This window comes from Camarhynchus parvulus, chromosome 2, assembly GCF_901933205.1.
Source record: "Camarhynchus parvulus chromosome 2, STF_HiC, whole genome shotgun sequence".
Classification (NCBI taxonomy): Eukaryota; Metazoa; Chordata; class Aves; order Passeriformes; family Thraupidae; genus Camarhynchus; species Camarhynchus parvulus.
Window position 1 is genome coordinate 23,994,763 of NC_044572.1, and position 20,008 is coordinate 24,014,770.

Genomic DNA, 20,008 nt, shown 5'->3' on the forward strand with positions numbered 1-20,008 from the left:
TCAGTCTCCCAAAAGGGAATTGGGCTAAAGCCTGTTTGTAGATTAAGACATAGTGAGAAGATTGTTTGCTGCCTTTTTCTTTTAACTTATTTTTTCCTTGGTTACTGATCTACATGATCTGATTTTTTTCACCCATTTCATTAAACTGTTTAAATAAAAATAGGCTTGATTTAAATTACACCCTAGAATTTGAAATATTCCTTCATCTTATCTGGCATCTGAAACTGTTCAGCTGGAGCCATCCTTGCTGGTTTTGTGGAGTGTAATTTGTTTAATTCTTTGTTTCAGGAGGTGTCTGCTGATCCTTCAGGGACTCTCACAGCTGCTGAAGAGAGAAAAGAGAAGGTGCCAAGCCCACATCTCAGTCATCTCGTAGTTTTGACATCTGGCAATTCGCTGTATGGCTTGGCAGAGAGAGTGGTGGCCACGGAATCCCTGTAGGTTTACTGTACACACTGTATTTGTGATCACTGAAAGCTATTGATTGTTTAAGAAATTGTGGTTAAATTTCAAAGCCTTCTTGACAGGTCAAGAATTCCTACCTCTCAATATGATTTTAAGTATGAGTGATAAAGGTGATTTAATTGAAGGTACTGGAGTCTAATTCTTTGGTCTGGCAACATGCAAGCACAATAAATGAAATTTTACTGCAGATGATCCAGTAATTTGTGACAGTACATGGCCAAATCTCTCATGAAAAAGTTTAATTTGAAGGAGGCTATATTTAATATTTAATATAGGCTGTATTTAATATTTAATCTGTATGCTTAATTTTCACCATATATTAAATACTTGACTCAGAGCTGCTTAGTTCATATCAGTTTGGATGAATCACCATGTTCTTTGCAATGGATAGAAGTGTACCTATGTCACACCTCAGGAGAAGAAGACATTATAAAGAATCAATGCAAATGTAACAAAGTGATTTTTATTTGATAAGAATAATAGTAAGAGTCAGCTAGGAATGATTTTTTCCTCACATGAGATGACACTTAAAGATTAGGAGTTAATTTTTTTTTTTTCATTTATGCTTAGTTAGAAATATATTTCCTAAGAATATGAGGTCAAGTTCCATTTTATAGATTCACTAGCACAAAATTAATTTGGAATGTTATTTTGAAATTTAAGATGGATTTATTAACATTGATGTTGACTGTCCTACAGTGGAAATTGTGTGACTTTTGGTCACTGACTTTACTAGACCTTGGCTCAGACTTTTGCAATGTATCCTAAGAAAAATAGAAATATGAATTTTTGATATTCAAGCCTTAGTCTCTTTATTCAAATATTTTCTTGTTTGCAAATGCATTTTAAAATTGTCAGAACTTAGACTGCTAGTTGATATGCTGGCATGCAACTGATACCGTTCTTCTCGGGACTAAATTTTCCAAGGTTACATATTGTTATTGCCAGATATGTCAGCTGTAGAGTAAAAATTGTAAAGAGACTTGCCAAATGTTGCACTTAGTTCACAGTAAATTTTCTTTGCTTTCAAAGGGTATTTCTGGCCGAGCAGTTTGAATTTCTTCAGCCTCATCTTGATGCAGTGATGCCAGCTGCCAAGAAGCCTTTTCTTCAGCAGTTCTATTCTCAGGTCAGAATGATGTAATTCACAGCTGATTTTCATACAGAAGATTTGAAACTTGTACATTATGGTGAAGATACTTCTATATCATAGTTATATGTTGCTCCTACTGAAGTGAATTTTATTTATTTTCTGTTTCAGACAGTGTCAACTGCCAGTGAACTACGTAAACCAGTTTATTGGATTGTTGCTGCTAAAGCCATTGATTATGAACAAATGCTTCTTCTCATGGCTAATGTGAAATGGGATGTGAAGGAAATCATGTCACAGCACAATGTATATGTAGATGCTCTTTTAAAGGTGAATAGTTTATGGGAAATGGTGTGCTAGAGTTTGTATAAACACTGAATTGATGTAATACTTCATTAAAACTATTAAAGTGGCATGGCTAGGACAATACATCATCCTTACAAATGGGAAATTACCATGAGATCTGTCCAGAAGTGTCATTATTCTTGCTTCTAAAGCATTGTTTTCAGTGATGATTTTTTGACTACATGGTATGTGAAAGTGACTAAAGAGGTTTAATGAGTCTCACATCAAAGTCTTGAATGTTGAGAAATGTGTAGTAAACAGAGTAACACTGAGGGAGATTCAGTGGCCAGAGATAACATTTAAAAAAAACCCCAAAACACACTATTTACTGTTCTGAATAATTTTGCTGATTGTCTTGGAGATGTATCATAGGAGCTGTAGGTCAAATCAGCACCAATAATGATCATGGAGTATCTAATTGAAGTTGCTATATTTAGAAGTTAATATTTGAAAAGGAAGCTAAAGAGAAGTTATTCATCTGACTTGTCAATTGTAGTCAGTAGATGTCATTATGCAATTGCCATGTCTTATGGTACAGAACTAGTTCTTGGGACAATCCCTTTCTCATCCTTTTATATATGCCTAATTAATGTTTCTAAAGGTCTTCAGAGGGAAGTTCTGGCAGTGGAATAATTATGCTAGTTAATTATACTATATTAGTTACTAATTCTTTTCAGAGAAACTGAAAATTTTATTTTAAAGATATGTGAAGTGTGAATCACAGAAAAAGCCATCTGTGTGGAATAACAGTTTGGATAACACCTTCATACTTTGTAGCTCTTCTCTGCTATAAAAAAAAAAATCAAGGCAAAGAAGGAAGAATTTGACAGAGGATGTATCATTGCACTGAATTTGATGAAATCTTTGTGATTATCCTTGTTTATGCTGCTGTTACCAGTTTGTGCTTAAAATAGTTGATCTTGGGGAAAAGCTTTTTTCTTCTTTGAGTTTGCGACTGCTGATGAACTTGCTTCAGGACAATCAGAGCTAATAGCATTTAAAACCAGTTTTGGTTTCTCTATTCTATAGCTAGTACTAGTTGCTACAAAAGCTTTTAAATAACTGCTAAGCAATGAGGGATTTTCAGGGTACACTGGGACTCCAGGAACATCAGATGTGACCACAGTGATTAAAGTAATAATCAACTACTTTCAGTCGTGTGCACACATACACAAAGTTCTACATTCAGTCATAGTATGTTGGAAGCAGATAAAGTGGGGAAAGAAGATGGTTGAAGAAATAGGTTATGGAGCATTAGGCATCTTCATCTACAGAAGAATGAGTTGTATGCCAGTTAAAGCATGACATTGTGGGACCCTGCATGTTGTTGCCAAATTAATCTTTCAGAAAATTTGTGTTAAATGCCAGTTGGTTACTGTAGTTCTCTTCTGACTTTCTTCACTTACTGAATTTTTGAGAGGGGCTGTAAGAAAAAAGGAAAAGGAAAAAGCCCTAGATTAACAGCCTTGGAAATAATGTTGGGCAAGTATAGTCCTAAAGACTGCACTGCAAATGACTTTTGCTGGTTATACAGAGGAGTTCATTACCATTCTGCTTGATATTGAAGTAATTTGATACTTTTTTATATGATAAAGGCTTTTATCATTGGCAGAGAACTTCTGTTTCACTTTAAGTCACAAAAATCATTGTAGCAGAAACTACCTTCAGTTATGACTAGTTTCTCACTCAAAGTATCAGCTGAAATCCATCCAGGCCATTAATGATTTGTGGAAACAAGTGCCTTCCTTTAACCCGAACTGTTATCTAGTACTGCAGTGTGGTCCTAAACTGTTGGATTTGGCCTCTTTCAGTGGCTTCTCTCAGCTCCTTCTGAAGCACTGAGGAATTACCTAATGTGAAAGGTTGAAGAATGAAAAGGGGTTACAATGTTTCTGAGCTTCTCTTTGAAAGCCGGTGGGATGGGTATTTAGAGGGATAAAGAGATCATCACTGAATTTTCTTCAGTTGCTGTATTTTGACTTAAAGAAGTTAAATATGAGTTTAGGGAGTAAGGCAATGAAAATGGCATTTGAAGGATAAGCTACTTGGTTCATTTTCAGAGGTGTCAGTTTCACAGAGAACTACAGCTCTGGGGAACAGAGCAGCAGTTCCTTTAAAAAAAATCACTGAGGTAATGTTGTGAGTGATATACTAGTAAGTGAAATGTTTTCTACTTTACACATTGAGTTGTCTACAATTTGTGCCTATTAAGCCTCTCTTCTTTGCTCTTACTGTTCAGTATTCTCTTTCATGTGCATTTCTAATTAGTTGTTGCTGCTGTTGGATGTACAGAGTATGATCTGCTTTTACCTTAAGGAATAAACATATTTTATGTTCTATTAGGAATTTGAAGAATTTAACAGGAGGTTAAATGATGTGTCTAAGAGAGTCCGTATTCCATTGCCAGTCTCCAACATCCTTTGGGAGCACTGCATACGCTTGGCCAATAGAACTCTTGTGGAAGGGTAAGTATTTATGAACGTCTTACTTTGGGGTAGGTATGTCTATAATGATAATGTTTATTTTTATATAGTTAAAAGTTCTAATTTTATAGTGTCCTTGTGGGTTCATGTGCTTTTGGGGAACCTAAAAACTATCAGCGCTTAACAGACTCCTTAGCAGTTGTTTCACAGTTTGGTGCAGCATTAAGCCTAAAGAGGGTGGTCTTGATCCTAGATACTGCTGAAGAATGACATGGAATGGTTTACTGAAGCATTTGAAAATACAGTACTCTTTCAAAGAAACTTCTATATGAAAATTATCATTTCCCAGCAAAGCAAAGAAGGGAGTTACAATATAATAGTCAGTACTTCCATGGTGATGCCATTTTTCTTTGCCAGGAAGAAAGATGGAGATATCAGCACTATCAGTTTTCTTAAAGTAGCTATGGAACATGATTTTTCCAAATTCATCAAGAACAGAGAGATGTGTTAGTTGGCTTGCACAAGCACCTTAGTCAGGAACCTACACCTTGCTTGTCCCTCGCTCTTGTAATCAGTGTCCCAGTCTTTTTGGATTCAATTTTGTAGCCTGAGTATTGTAGACTTTTCATTCCCTGAATTTATTTTTATGGTTTTGTCCTATATGATTGGGCTACATATGATTGGGCTCTTACCAAAACTACTTCTGCATCATAGAATATGTGCTGTCTTCCACTGCCTCTACATGTTTCCATACTTCTTTCCTGGTTATCTTTAGCCTATTCACTCCCTACTACTTATTTTACTTCTTTCCATCCCACTCTCCTGCTGTCTGCTCTAAATTAGGATCTCAACAAAACATCCTTATTCTCCAAGTGTTAGCTACCTATTGAGAGTCATCAGCGTGCACTGCTTCCATAAAGCCATCATTTTTTAATCTCCTGCCCATTTTTTTCATGCCATCATCCTTTTGCAGTCTCTAGCGAGATCAATTTCATGTTCAGGGTAACTAAATCTATGCATGATCTGTCTCTGACTTCTCAATTCCTATTCATATAACATATGGCCTATACAGCTATCTCTCCTTTTTGAAATTTTATTTTCTACTTTCAGATAAAAGAAAGTGAAACAAAGGCTCTTCTCCTCTCAGTTCCCCTTACCTTTCAAGCTGATAACACTGTCAGTCACTATCAACGTCTTCTACCTCAGCCTTCGTGGTTTTTTCAACTCGTTTCCTTTTCTTACATCACATCTCATTCATCTTTTGTGGCTTCAGTTTTCATGAATCATTTAATCCTTATCTGTGAAGATCATCACTCATATGTCTTGCTCCATGCTGCAGTTTAGGTTCATATTTGTGACTTTCCATGAAACTTTGACCTTTACTTTTGCCTAAGCAGGTTGGACTAGGAATACTTCCCTGATATAATTTCTCCTGTACCATTTCTGAGAGTGTAAAAAGTACTCATTATCATCTTCTCCCAAATACTTGCCTATAATTTCTTATTCTTGGCCAGTTCTGTTATTTTTATGTATCTTGTAGGTTCTTTCCCCACTGTGAAAAGGAAAGGAAGGTGTTCTGAATAGCTGACTCTCTGAATTTGTAACTTCTTTTATCTTTGCATTCAATGAATGTATGGAGTTAAAAGCCATGAAGGACATGTTTCTCATCCAGTTAACTGAAATTACTATCATCAGGCTCTTCACTGAATGAAGAATTACCTCCACTGAAGTCAGCTATATCTTTCTTTAAATTTAGTCCTTCCCTATCTCCTAGTTCTGTGTTTTTTCCTGTTTCCCAACTTAAGCCAGCTGCAAAACATCTGCTAGTCTTCTATGAAGCTCCAGAGGACTTTTGCCTTGGCCCTCTTTCTTTTTGCCTCTCTTACTTTTGCATTCTGCAAATGCTTTCTGTGTACCAACTCTAAGTGTGAAATTTCTTCATATTCTTAACCTGACTTTGCTGTGCATCCAGCTGCATGTTTCTGCTGCCTCTTTTGCATCAAACCTAATCATCTAGGGAGTGTATAATAATTAGGATCAACTTTGTGAACCAGTGAAAAAGTGAGCTTTTTTTAGATTTGGTAGAGGGAAAGAGTGAGGCAGGGTTGTCCCTTGTGGGAGCTGGATTAAGTCTCTCAAGTCACTGTGCCCCCGACCCTGCACACAGTTGAAATTGGTGTTCTTAAGGGCATTGCAGTGTCAGTTCCTTTGATCTTGACAAATGCAGTTCCTTATCCATTTGAAGAACTGCAAAAATTGTTTTCCTTGTTTGTTACCTATCACTCCACTGTGGTCCTTGCTGGTGTTACCCTGCCCTTAAACTCATCTACTGTCTCCTCTAACCTGTCACTAGTTTGCTGTCAACCTGTTCTCATTAAATCCTCTACTTCTCACAGAGATGAGCCGGTGCTGCCGCCCTTCATCCTGTGGTTGCTGTGGCTGTTTTTGTACAAGTAGCTTTGTGTCTTTGCTGCTCCCACTTGGTTCAGCAAGCTCCTGGTGACCATTCCTAAAGCTACTGTGTTACCTTTCAGACTCCAATGGTTGTGATCACTTGAAACCTCTGTCCAGTGTGCTAATTAGCATTGGTTTAATTTCCTGTAACTTACTTATAGTAAATTGTTCAATGTAGGATTTTTTGTGGCTTTTGAGAGAGGAGGGTGTGATTTTTCCAAGTATCACTGCATACAGTGGGGTTCTGTTCAATAACTGGACTAAAATGTGTTGTACTAATGCAAATAAAGGTCTGCAGCAGACATCCTAAGAGAAGTTCTTGTCTGCTCCTAAGAGAAGTTTTTGTCTGCTTTTGACTTAAAACCATAGTTTTGCTCCTCCTCAAGGTTCAAAATGCTAAGTTAACTTTGAGAAGCAAAATTAGTTTTTATTTCAAGTTCTGCTTTGCACTGTTTCTCTTTTTAGTTATGCCAATGTAAAGAAGTGCAGCAATGAAGGACGTGCCTTGATGCAACTGGATTTTCAACAGTTCTTAATGAAACTAGAAAAGTTAACAGACATTAGGCCTATTCCAGATAAAGAATTTGTGGAAACCTACATTAAAGCATACTACCTGACAGAAAATGACATGGAGTCCTGGATAAAAGAACATAGGGTAAGAGTTAAATTTGCATTCTTTTCCTCTCTGTGGAGAAAATTCACCCTGATAATAAAAACATGCTAACAACTATAAATAATCAATCCTTTTATGTGTTAAAAATGTATATAGGCATATATGAAAATATGTATATTTTCATTTATTATAATGAAACTTACAGGAAGTTTCATTATAATAAATATTATTATAATAATATTTATTGTAATGGAAGCAGTATAAATATAAGTGTTTGTGTGCATGGATGTGTTCAACTTTATGATATGAAGTTAGTATGTGTTTGACCTGGTTCAACATCTGCTGACTGGGGAGGATGACTAAGCCAGTCACATCTGCCTATTGTATCAAAAAGTGTAGAGTACTAGAGAAAAGGGAAATTGAAAACATTTGTGAGCTCTTCAGAATATGCCAGAGTGCACAACTTGATAATCAAGAATTATGTTTTGGGATCACACCATTAGGTTTTGTATTGCCTTTAGGAGTAGATGGCTTAAACTAAGTTGTAAGGCACAATGGAGAAGAGTCATTGCTTTTTCTTTCTTAATTTGATAATACTTAATCAGAATTTCTTGCTGAGATAAGTCTATATTTGTGTTTTGAAAATATTCAGATGCTTTCACTCTAGCATGAACTAACAATTATAACAGATCTTTGTAAGTAATAGTCACATGCTATTTGGGATACCCATCTTTGAAGTAAAAAGTCTTTTAAAGTGAAGCACTTGAAATCTGTATTTTGGGATTAAATCCCACTAGAAATGCAGGAAAGAAATATGTCTTTGATTGAATTTTCCTTGTATTGCCTGGAGCCCCAAGAGAGATTGTGAGTTATGGGGTTTGATGACCTACAGGGAAAAACTCTTTTTTAAAACACATTGGTGGAAACTATGTTTTGGATAGTGTCAAGACATAAAGGTAATACTGGCAAATACGGTGTTTTCACAGGTGTTAAGAATTGTTTTCTTCACATTTTTGACATTTTTTCCTCCTTTATCGTGTACTGAAATCAAAATCGTTTGGAGACTCTGCTGACAGAAGCATTTAGAAGCTTATTGGAAATGGGAAGTTAAAATAAAAAAGATCACCAACAGTTATCGCAGTTTGTGGAAAAAGAAAAGGTTTTGTGTTGAAAGCTTAATCATTTGCATATGTTTTCCCACCAAGCCTCCCAAAGAATGGAAAACACATTAAAATTTGATTTATATACATGTTCACAGAGTTACTTTATGTGAGCTCTTTCCAGTACTTTTAAAGTCATAAGCATTTTCCATTATAAGCCACCATGTAGCAAAATACAGTTTTGTCCTCTGCCTCAACTATGAAAACTATCCAGACATGACTGAACTACAGCTTTAAATCTCCTCTGTGTACTGATGCTTCTATCAGTTGTGAAATCCACACTGACTATGTCTGTGTATTTTAAATTTTTTTGTCTTTGTCTGGTGTTTTACTCTGCCCTAACATGATCTGTTTTTGTTTGCCAGGAATATTCCACTAAGCAGCTGACCAATCTGGTGAATATTTGTCTGGGCACCTACATCAACAAAAAGGCAAGACAGAAGCTGTTAGCTACCATTGATGACACAGACAGGCCTAAGAGATAACTGGAGAAAGCTGCTTTCTTTCTGACATGTGAAGCATGCAGACATTTCTCTCATGGACTAATGACAACATTAGAAATGTTGTGCATGACCTTTCTTAGCAACATTGGAGACACTCTGAAGTGAAAATGTTCTAAAATATGACTTTTCTAATCTGTAGAATTATTTTCTGTCGTTTTTCTTTTTTTTTTTTTTGGTTACTTGCCCTTAGTGAAGGGCCACTGTGTATCATTGATGAGCTATATGTTTTACAAAAGTGTATACTGTAAGTAAAATCAAAATCAGAGAGAAACACAATGGCTTAATATATCATTGATGCTCTTTTTGAATAAAAGGGCTACTTGAAAATATGATTTCTTTCCTCCCTGCTTTCACCTCCAGAAATTGTGCTGTATTATAGTCCAGTGTAAAGTGAAAAGATATGTATAATAATTTGATCTATGTAACCTGCATGTGGATTGAGTGCAGACCAACTAAGTACTCTCATGTTGAAGCCCATCATCTTAATATGTATTTAAAAATGTCTGTTTATTTCAGAATTAATTTAGTCATATCAAAATGATTGACTTCAGATTAATAGAAGATAATAAACATTGTATGTTAATATGATTTGTTTGTGAGACTTTGTTTTTCCAATTCAACAATGCAAAATGTCAGCAATAATGCCAGGGAATTGGAGTAATGTTTTTCTGACTTAAGTTTTGGGTTGATACTAAGATAATCTTCCTGTTTCCTGCTTTGCTGTAGCATCCTGAGTGATCTTGAGCAAAGCAAAATGGCTTGACTGCGTATGTGCCCTAGAAATCAATTTGTCAGAGCATCACTGACTTCACTGAAATTTTCTGGTTTACCTTTGGTTTTCAGTATGTAAAGTTTCAGGAATTTTATTTTTTATTACACAATCAACTTTCTGGAGTGCTCTCAGACTGTTTTAAAGGAAACTTTGAGCTAATAGGTAAAATTAATTACAGAGGCTGCTATCTGCTGGTGTGTGCAGCATGTTAAATTCTCAGTTTGGGATTCATACTTGCCATTGTACATTAATTCAGACATGAGGGAACCTGGAGTTAGTGAATATCAGCAGTACTGCTGTGACAGAAAATTGCCTCATGGAGTAATTATGATTGTTCATTTCTGTGGCCTGGTTTCCTCTTCAGAAGTGTACTGAGCATCATTGTGTGAGTTTAGAGAAAGCCTGTATACAGTTTTAGAAGAATGACAGAAATTACATTTTAAACATTGACTGTGTGGTATTCAGCTTCCTTGTTTATCTGTATTTTAAAGGAAATAAGATTTAAAACAAAATTTACACTGTTCTTTATTGACCATGCTGTCTTGCCTAGTTCTGTTCAAATCTTGCTTAGAGGTTTGTCACCATATATGTTGAAGCTGAATCACTTTAATCCTAATTAAAGAGGTGGGACAGATGAAAGTGTGCACTTCTGCGTCAGCCTGTCTGCCCTGGAGTCAAATCCTGAGCAAGAGCTCTTGAAAGAAACAGAAACATGTTGGGGACTATTAGTGTAAAATATCTTTCCATTTTAATCTCTTGGATGACATAAGAAATTCAAATATCTTTACCAGAGATTTGGTGAGCTGAACACATTTAATTTCTCCTGAGCTGCTTAGGTCACTGTAATTTTAGTTCTTACCAAAAGGTAGAGGTATAGTCATTGGAATACAGGGTCAAGGTGAGCAATTGCATGAACCACAATCAGGAGTGGTTTTTTTGGTAGTAAATCTATAGTTCGACTTACTGTTTTTAAGTAAGCCCCCAAATAAAAGAATGTGCTAGAAGCAGTTTTAAACCTATGCAACAACTGTATGATCTTCAATCGTATATGCCTCAGAAATAATTATATTTTTGAAAATAACTTTTCCTTGCTGCCCAGGATTGATGCCAAGCAGGAAACCACATGGCTAAATGGCCTACATACACTCTTAGACACATGTTTTTAGATTGCCCTGTGTGAAATCAGATGTTGGACTCATTGATCCTTGTGGGTCTGTTCTAACTCAGAATATTCCATATATTGTTTGGTTCTGACTGACTAACGGAGCTAAGTTTTCACTGAGTGCTAAATTGTTATCTCACTAAGGATATGTTTGGTAGTTGCCCTCCTCTGATATGAGATTTTTTTTGTAAAATTGATTTTTGAGCATCTTTGTGCATCTTCTCCTCTGCAATAAGCCTCTTATACTGCTTTTTCTGCAGCAAAAAATATAGCTTAAATATCCTTTATGTTTTAGAGGAGTATTTTGCAAAACTTTAATAATAGAAGAAAATTGCCTCCGATCTCCAAGAAGACTGACCAGCAGCGCAGAAGTGGGCATCTGTCAATCCTTCTTTAGCCTGATGAAGGCTAAATCCTGGTGCCTAGGTCCTCTGATATTTGTCACAGTCACCTGGAACATAGCTGAGCAGTTTTCAAGTCTCTGGTTAGGCAAAGCCTATACCTACACTACACTGACAGCACACAACTGGCATTTCTACTGTCAGCTTCTCTCAGCTATATCTCATGGTGACACTGTCCTTCCAAAAAGCATGGAACTGGGACAAAAATAGCAGGAAGCCAGCTGATTGCTTGTGTGGCCCTGATGTACGATTGAGGTCCTTGCTTTGGTATAGGTTTAATTATTCAAAGCAGATGGAAAAGACCATCTTGGACCAGCTGGTGGGACAGTACACAGAGCAGCCCCTGGAGGTGTGAATTCTAGTGCTCATCAGGGTGGAACATGGATGTGCCATGATTTCAGGCAAGTAGCTACATTTTCAGGTGATTGACTGTTCCAGGTTCCATCTTTCCCACATGGCTGTCTTCCCATGTGTACAGTAAAAACTTGGCTTGCTTCTGATCTTCAGTGGGAAAAACCAGGCCCTGTCCAGATCTGCTTAGCAAGCCCCAGATGTGGGGTGTAAATTATAGCTTGTGTTCACTGAAAGAACAGCCTCCCTTCTTTGCCCTTATCCCCTGAGGGCATAAAAGAGGGCTGCCTCAAAGCCTCTGTGAAAGTTTTGCACTCCCTCTGAACTTTTTTCAGATGTGAATGATAAAGGTATGTTTTGTGAGAGATACCAAATGTACAATTGTGGATGTGAGTTGTGCTTGCTATTGTGTCACAGAATGCACAAAACTGTAAGGATCCCCTCTTCTTACTGTGAAAGTGATCTATTTGGGATCTTTTCCTGTTTACGACCTGCTATATTGTAAATGACACAAATGGAGATGGTCCAAAAAATGCAGATTTATTGTATTTTTGATGGTATCTTTTTTATTTTTAAGCACTGTTTGAAACAGTGTAGCATAAAGGCTAAACATTGCACTGACAGTGGGATTATGGTGCAAATATGGAAATAATGCAATTTGCAAGCAGCAAGGTTTCTGTGCTTGATGGCTATTTAAGGATATTTGTGAGTGTGTTGTTTTTGCACTGCCAGAGCTGGTTTTCATCACAGCAGAGACGTGGTTTTTAAGGATCTCCTGTTCATCCATGAGATCATGAAGTGTTATGTGGAACAGTATCTTTAACTAATACTCAGGGCTTCACAAACATGTGTTTTGGTTTTTTTAAATAGGCATAAATCAATAGCATGCCATATGATAAAACACGTCTGAGAAAAAAATGATGACATGAGTAACCTTAAGTTTTTGTTGTGGATCCAGTGCTTAATTTTGTGGAGTATTCCATCCAGTCCCAGAGACTTTACATGTATAAGCTAAATTAAAAATGGTTGTATGTGAACTAAACTTGAGTCTGCTTGGCTGTTCTTCTCTACAGTAGAAGATGTGCTGGCTTGGTCTGCAGCTCTGGATACACGTGTGAAAAGAAAACCTACATTCAGAGCAGAGATGTACAGATCTGTGTTACAGAGATGTACTGATTTGTGGATTATCTTGCACAGATTTCAATATTGTCAGATTTAAGTTGTCAAGTATCTGTCTAAATGTGTTGATCTTTGAAAAACAAAATATACAAGCAAGCTGAAGATCTAGGGCAAGAGATGCAGGGGGGTACCTCTTGTCACTAATCACAAAATGAATGATCAGATGTGCAAAATGACTGCAGGTATTTCTGAAGATGTTTCTTACAAATAAATCCAGAGTTTGTACCTGTATATATTTCCTGCCCTACATCACTAGTAATTTTTATTCATACATAGAAAGTCATCCCATTCACTGTATTTCAGTAAACAATAAAAAAGAAATGTCACTTGAGCCTTAAAATAAAAAGGGTCCCTGTATAGGAAAATTATCCTGGGGCTGCTATCTGAGAGCTGCAGGGATGGCATTTGGAATATGCACCATGAATTTGTGTTCCTTGAAATTCATCCTTATATTATTATGGAAATATATACACACAGAGAGCTTTGTGTGCAATGTAAGGGACTACAAGAAAAGAATGGTAAAATTGAACAAAAAGCCACATGCTACTGGTTTCTCTGCTGTCATTGTCACTGACACTGCAGCCTGGGTAAGTAGTGTGGAGGTGTTTGCATGTGGGAGTAAAGGGTGTCTGTTGAGGACAAGGACATAATCTGAGTTTGGGGTACACCGGAGTTACTGTTCTGCTCCCTCTGCCACAGGCTGTGTGTGCTGCTAATATGTGGTCTGCAGGAAGCACCACAGGCGAGCCTGCTGGAGAGGAGCTCCAGCACAGCCCAAAACATTGAAAGCTGCAGGTTGGACACTTGGTGGGTGGAGCATGTTGCTCTTGCCCTTAGGGAAGGCTCATGGACAGTCATGCTTGCTGTCCTGGCTGCTGGGGAGCATATCTGTTTTGGATGTACAACACTCCTGGGTCAGGGCATGGGTGGATCAAGCTGAAATGCAGGGGAAGGGCAGCCTGGTGAAAATGTAGCTTGCTCTGGGAGAGCTTGAAATCTTGGACCCCAATAAATGCAGGAATTCAGATGCCTGCTGCAGTTTTTAGCACAGTACTAAGCATCTGTGAGTTTTCAGGACCATTTATTTCCAGAAGTGTAGGAAAATGCCATTTATGTAAATGAGTTTGACCTGGGGGTAATTCCTGGCCCTGAGCTGCTAGTTCAGCTGTCTCCTCCAGCGCAGTTAGAATATTTAAGCAGCCTAATGTTCCAACCAGCTGAGTGGTCATGGGTGGTTTATAATGTGCTGAATTTCACTAGAGAAAATATTTGCCATGAATAGTAGTGGTGTGTCATGGCTGTAATACCATTAGCTCTTCTTTCCCCCTAGCAGATGCATCCCAGTGCTGTGCTGGTGTCTCTGCTGTTCGAAAAGGCCTTTCCTTCTCAGACCTTTATGTTGAGCTCTGTTTATTTTTAGTGAGGTGTTTATTTCTGCCTTCAGTTGCTCAAAATGTCTGCAGTGAGATGCAGGGCTCTGGGTGATGCACGAGTGCTTTTGCCTTGTGTGCCAGGAGAGCTCTTGGTGTTTGTGGCTACCCTGGCTGGGAGAAAGGATGCCCCAGTGGGAACACCTTAGAACTACTGCATACCACAGCAGCCAGGTCACAGAGTCATCCTGAGCTTTGATTTGGGTTCTGCTCTGTCTCAGTGCCTGATGTAGACAAGTTTGTTATATTTTCCTGTTCTCAACTCCCCTAGGTATAAAAGAAACAGCATTATTGATAACAGTTTGTGAGGTGCTGTTAGGCCATAGGCACAAGCTGTACTTTCAGCCAGCTTTTGGTGACTTAACCCTGGGGAAGCTGAAACATGAACTGTTTCTTTTCACAGGGTAACAATAGGCAAACAGCCACTGTGAATCACATTCTTATTTTCTTTGAAGCTCAAGTTATATTTCTTAAGGTACTGAGTTAAGACCTAAATACCAGAATTAATGTGCAAAAAAAGCTAGACGAGGAGGTTCAAGGAGAGTGTAGATGAGATTTAAAATCTTGCTTGCTCACAAGAGAATTAGGACATAAAATTCTTGGTAATTTATTTTTTTTTACAAATATTATTTTTTTGTAAAGCCTATATCTGAAACTCTTACAAATGAAATAATCAGGTAAAGAGATTGGGGAAATTTTTTTCTATGCCTATCCATACTTTTTAAGATCTATGTCTTCAATAATGAGAAATGATGGGATAATATCTCTAGAGACTTTTTTTTGAGGCAGTAAATTGATTAGCTTTGGTTGCCTGGGTGAGTGTGCAGACTCTAAGCTGGTAGGCTCTGTTGAAGATTCTGTATTATTAGCTCCCATGAACTTGGGTGCTCTTATCTCATGTCCTTAGGTTGAGAGTCATTTCTGTGTTAAATGTCAGTTTTCTACATTTGAAAGAAGGGAATTGTATGAATAATTTAACCACATTCATTAACTAACGAATGGTCAGTGAAGCTGGAAATTGGACTGAGTGACATGCATGTGGGATGTTTTGAACTGTGCTCTTTGTAGGAATGAGAAAAAAAATCTTTAAGTAGATAAAAATTTTTCTGGGGGTCAGCATGCGCCTGTATCACAACCTAGAAAATAGAAGTATAATTTTCTCTGGGGTTATCTGGTACTTTGTGATGAACCTTTCTGCTCTCAATATTTCATGAGGTCAGTGAAGGATTTTCAGACTGGGCTCTTCTACTCTGTACTCTCAAATGTTTTCCTGAAAATGGGATAGTGTTCATATTTGCTGTTTTATAAACAATGATTTCTTAGGAAAAGAAAATTACAAAAAAATGCAGAACACTGGACTTCTTTAAATATTTTCTTAATATATCTACCTTGTTTTACTTATACAGTGTGGAGGAGAATAGAGATTAAAGCATTAGCTTCTTTTTGCATATAATTGACAGGTAAATTTTTGGCATATTTTTTTCTTTTACACCCTACTGCACACTACAAGACCAAAAAAGATCACAGTAAAGGTCAGTGGCAGTCTGAGGGGGGGGGATGCTTTCCGTGGGCATCACTTCCAACTTATATGAGTCTTGCCAGCAGCACTCAGGAGCTCTGGTCATGGACACCATCATCACCCTGCTGGAGTTTCAGTTAAAATGTGGAATTAATGATTTCTGTTGCCTCAGGGGGGCTTGAATCTAAGAATGACATAGATTGCAGCCAAGTCTGGTAATCTCTGTTGGTTTGTGTATACCCACAGCACAGAATCCCCCTCATCCCTCCTCCCAAAGGGGTGCCACCCCTTGTCACCCATCGGAGATGCCTCACTCCCCTCTCCCCAGAGATTAACCCCTAGAGCACCTTCTGTTGAGATAGCCCAGTTAGCACTGGTGTCAGCAAGGTTGGAGGCATCAGCCCTTGGAGTGGAAAGCAGAATCCAGCCCTGAAATTGTTGAGGTGTTGAGCCATGCCTTCATGGGACATCTGTGAACCTGCATTGTGCCCATCCTGGCCATGTGGATCCTCCAAGAAGAGGGCTGGAAGGGGTGGGGGCAGCCAGCTAAAGAAAGGTTGTGAGAAACTGGGCAAAAACCCCAGGCTGAATGACAAGGATCCAGAGGCTGGTGACTAGAGGACACCTGACTGCCAAGAGAAGATAATCTGGTTTGTTGTACTGCAATCCACATGCTGTTGAAGCAGGGGAGCAGCCTGGGGGACCACACAGAGGGCTGCCTCTCTCTCATGGGGTCACAAGCTCTCTGTCACAGTGCACAGGGAGGATATTCCTCCTAAAGAAATCACCAGCCAGTCTCTGCTGCCTGCCCTTTGTGTTAGTGGAGTCTGAATTAGAGCATCACTCTGAAACACCAACCTTTGTTTGGTAGGGACAAATGAGGAGATGCAAGTGCAATCAGAGGAGGAAATTAATCCGATCTGATTAATCTGATATTGGTTTTAATGGAATGCTCCAAGGAGGAAATAGGGACTTGCCTTTCAGCATGTGTTGGATCATGGGCTCAGGCTACAGAAGCATTTCCATGCCAGCCCTGGAGCAAGGCTGATGGAGGGTATCTGGAGGGTCTAGGATGTAGAGTGAGCAGAGTAGCCAGGCTGCAGGCTGAACAGTCACCATCTTCCAGAGACCGTATTTCCAATATGTCCTGGGCTGAAGAGAGGAACAAATGGTAAAAATCTCACTACAAAATAGATGACTTTTGATATAGGTTTTGTGGTGATCAAATTCAGGACTAAAACAATGAGGGACCAGAGAAATACAAAATGCTCTGCTCATTTGACAGAATCTCCCATTATCTACCCCAATATGTGGAAAGGAATAGGAAGACAACTGAGCAAAGTGGCCTCTCTGTCACCTGCCATGGAGAGGAAACAATAACCCTTCTAGTTCCTCCTCTCTGATCTATTAAGTCAGACTAATACCTAGTTTTTCATGTTCATCTCTAATCATTATTTTGTATTCAAACCGATTGAATGAAAATGAAATGTTGAACAGTTTCTTCTCGAAGGTACAGGAAACATTGTGCTTATATAAGCAGCCATTCTTTGTTGTGCATTAAATACCTGCCTGGGTATCAGTGAAAAGTCATTTGCAGACTTGGTGCACATGTATTGTCTGTTTAGAATACTTATTTTGTGAAAATTAGGCCGTTCCAAATAATTGGGTGTAATGAAGAGGAATATTTGTGAGCACAATATTTGTGCTATGAAAAGGCTGAATGCGCTTTGGAAGAAGATTTGGAATTTCATTCCTCCCATTGCAGTCTCTAAAGGTAAGATAATCTGAAAAGGAAGTGGACTACTCTGACAAATTTCTTTTATTTTTGCTTCTCACAATAGCTCATGGACAAAAGACAGACCGGTTTTTTGATGCATTGTGTCAGATCATTCTCTCTTCTGACTCAACCACCCTCCCCCAACCTTCATTCTACCCAAATGTCAATTTGGTTGTACATGTATGCATCCCACCATCTTCCTAAAGGCAGCCTCGAGGTTTACCTGAAGCACCATGGCCTGTATTTTCCCTGTGAAATTTAAAGGTCCCAAACAGCTCCACCTGTACAGGAGGAGAGGTGGGATCAAGTCCCTGGTGTTGCCCTTGCAACCAGCAGCCATCACTGCCAGTGTCCCCTCATGGTTCAATCATGTGCACTCAACTGGAAAACCTGAGGAAGAAACCTGAGCAAGGAATAAAGTGTCTGAAAAATGGACAAAACTGTTTTTGGAACATTGGGGCACTTGGTCCAATATAGAAATGCAGAATGTCAGCCAGAAGCTACATAATTCTGTCAGCCAGCTTGGAAGATCATTTCCCATTCCCAAGGGATAGGATGGCCCACAGTTGTGGAGGGGACCGGAGGAAATGGTGAGGGTTCCTGTTTCCTGCAATCTTGCAAACAAGGTCATTAGGTTTTCTTCACACAGCTTTCCTGTGAAGTTAACCATCTGCTGTGATACCAGACAGCCTCAGTGTCGCTGTGCTGTTTTAGGCTAGAAAGGAATGACTGAAGCTTTCACACTTTCTCAAAGGTAGGAAGGAATAAATCGCAAAATACGGAGGACGCTGTCATGACAGAGATAAAGGGAAGAGGGCTGAAGCAATGGAAGCCCAGAATTGTTTCTCCATAATACCAGTGGATCACAGAAAGAACAGGAAGGGGGCAGAGCCTGGCTTCAGCCACCAAAAAGGCAGTGAGGAAAAAACTGACAGTGCAAGGAAGGATTGGCAAGAAACACCCTGAAACAAAATGTTGAAATACAACCTTCTGTAAAAATATGCTTTGAAATAGTAAATCAAACACTGAATTCTAATTAGATACAAAAAAAACTCTGAAATAAGCTTTTGAGATGAAATCTACCAGTAAAGTGAGAAGGAAATGGTTTCTTCCATTGAAAGTCAAATGTACTTTTTATTCCATAGAGACACGTATGTACTCAGGGCCATTGCTATATGTGAACTCTGTCAGAAAGACATTTTTCTCCATTTGCAAATTGAGTCAGTGAAGTACCAATTACCATTAGGTCATTAATTTTAAATACACTATCCTTTTTCTTTCTTTTTTTTCCCCTTGCTTTTTCTTTTTTAGACTTATGTAAAGATCTGTGGGGAGTCTTGGGTCCTTAGCCTATAAAACGATCTTTTTTTTTAATGCACCAATACCAGGGCTCAGATTGCCATTATCCTTGGTCTTAGAGCTGCTGAAGACATTTCTATACCTTTAGTGTTGGTCTTCATCCTCTACTTCCCTGGGTAGGGTGTTGTGTGAAGGGCAGGAATTAGTTCCAGCCCTTTTCTTGGTTGAGAATGTGGGTCAATTTTGGGTTTTTTGGGTGACACAGAAGGAGCAAGAGTTCAGCATCTATAAAAACAAATTCCTGATTTTGTTTCTTTTGTTTGATTATTTATTGTTTTAAAGTCACTTCCACATTGTAGGTTTTACATTTCACTTTTACTTTCAGATTTTTAAAAATTTTAATTGAAGGCTCAGAAGAATAGAATGTGTTGTCTTTTATAATTTGCCAAGAGATCTTCTGCTGTGAGGTTCTTAAGCAGATTTGTAGGATTTGGCCATGGCCAAGTTTGCCCTAGGAGGGGCTTAACGAGGTTGACTTGACTGTTCTGCCTTTGTTAAGCCCTACTGTAGCAGTACTTTCAGCAGTGCTGACACAGGAATTGCTATTATGGGAAACGACACAATCCTTTGATTAGGCAGGAGCTCTATTTATTACCTTTAGGAGATCCATCCAGTGGGTTTCTAACCAGTCAGCTCAGATGCACGCATGTCCAATACCACGAGGAGCTTCTCTGTGCAGGTCCTGAGTGCAGCCAAACACAGACCCTATGATCAAAGGGCTGCCCTGGAATGGATTGTTCTGCTTGTGAAAGAAGAATGATGCCCACCTCATTTTATTCATTTTCTTATCAGCTATTTTAAAAGCCCAGGTGTTTGATCTTATAAATTGACAACACCACAATCTGGAAAAATACTACAACCCCAAGACTCTTCCAAAATAGATAAAATCCATATATTCATTCTGAAATTTTACCTGCATTCAATTAGTAAAATAAATCTCATTCATGGAACAATATAATAGGAATTAAAACATATTATGTCTAGAAAGGTGGGGCTAAAATGATT

General features: G+C 38.4%; 1 protein-coding gene across 1 annotated transcript in view; it reads left to right on the forward strand.

The window, feature by feature from the left end:
- The window catches only part of VPS50 (VPS50 subunit of EARP/GARPII complex), a 78,659-nt gene extending 69,027 nt beyond the window's left edge, over positions 1 to 9,632 (forward strand). Inside the window, exons 23-28 of the mRNA XM_030971315.1 lie at positions 289 to 437; positions 1,498 to 1,594; positions 1,727 to 1,885; positions 4,244 to 4,365; positions 7,243 to 7,432; positions 8,916 to 9,632. Coding sequence (XP_030827175.1) covers positions 289 to 437; positions 1,498 to 1,594; positions 1,727 to 1,885; positions 4,244 to 4,365; positions 7,243 to 7,432; positions 8,916 to 9,035 — 837 coding nt within the window. The 3' untranslated portion in view covers positions 9,036 to 9,632. The remainder of the gene's footprint in view (positions 1 to 288; positions 438 to 1,497; positions 1,595 to 1,726; positions 1,886 to 4,243; positions 4,366 to 7,242; positions 7,433 to 8,915) is intronic.
- The last annotated feature ends 10,376 nt before the right edge of the window (positions 9,633 to 20,008 follow it).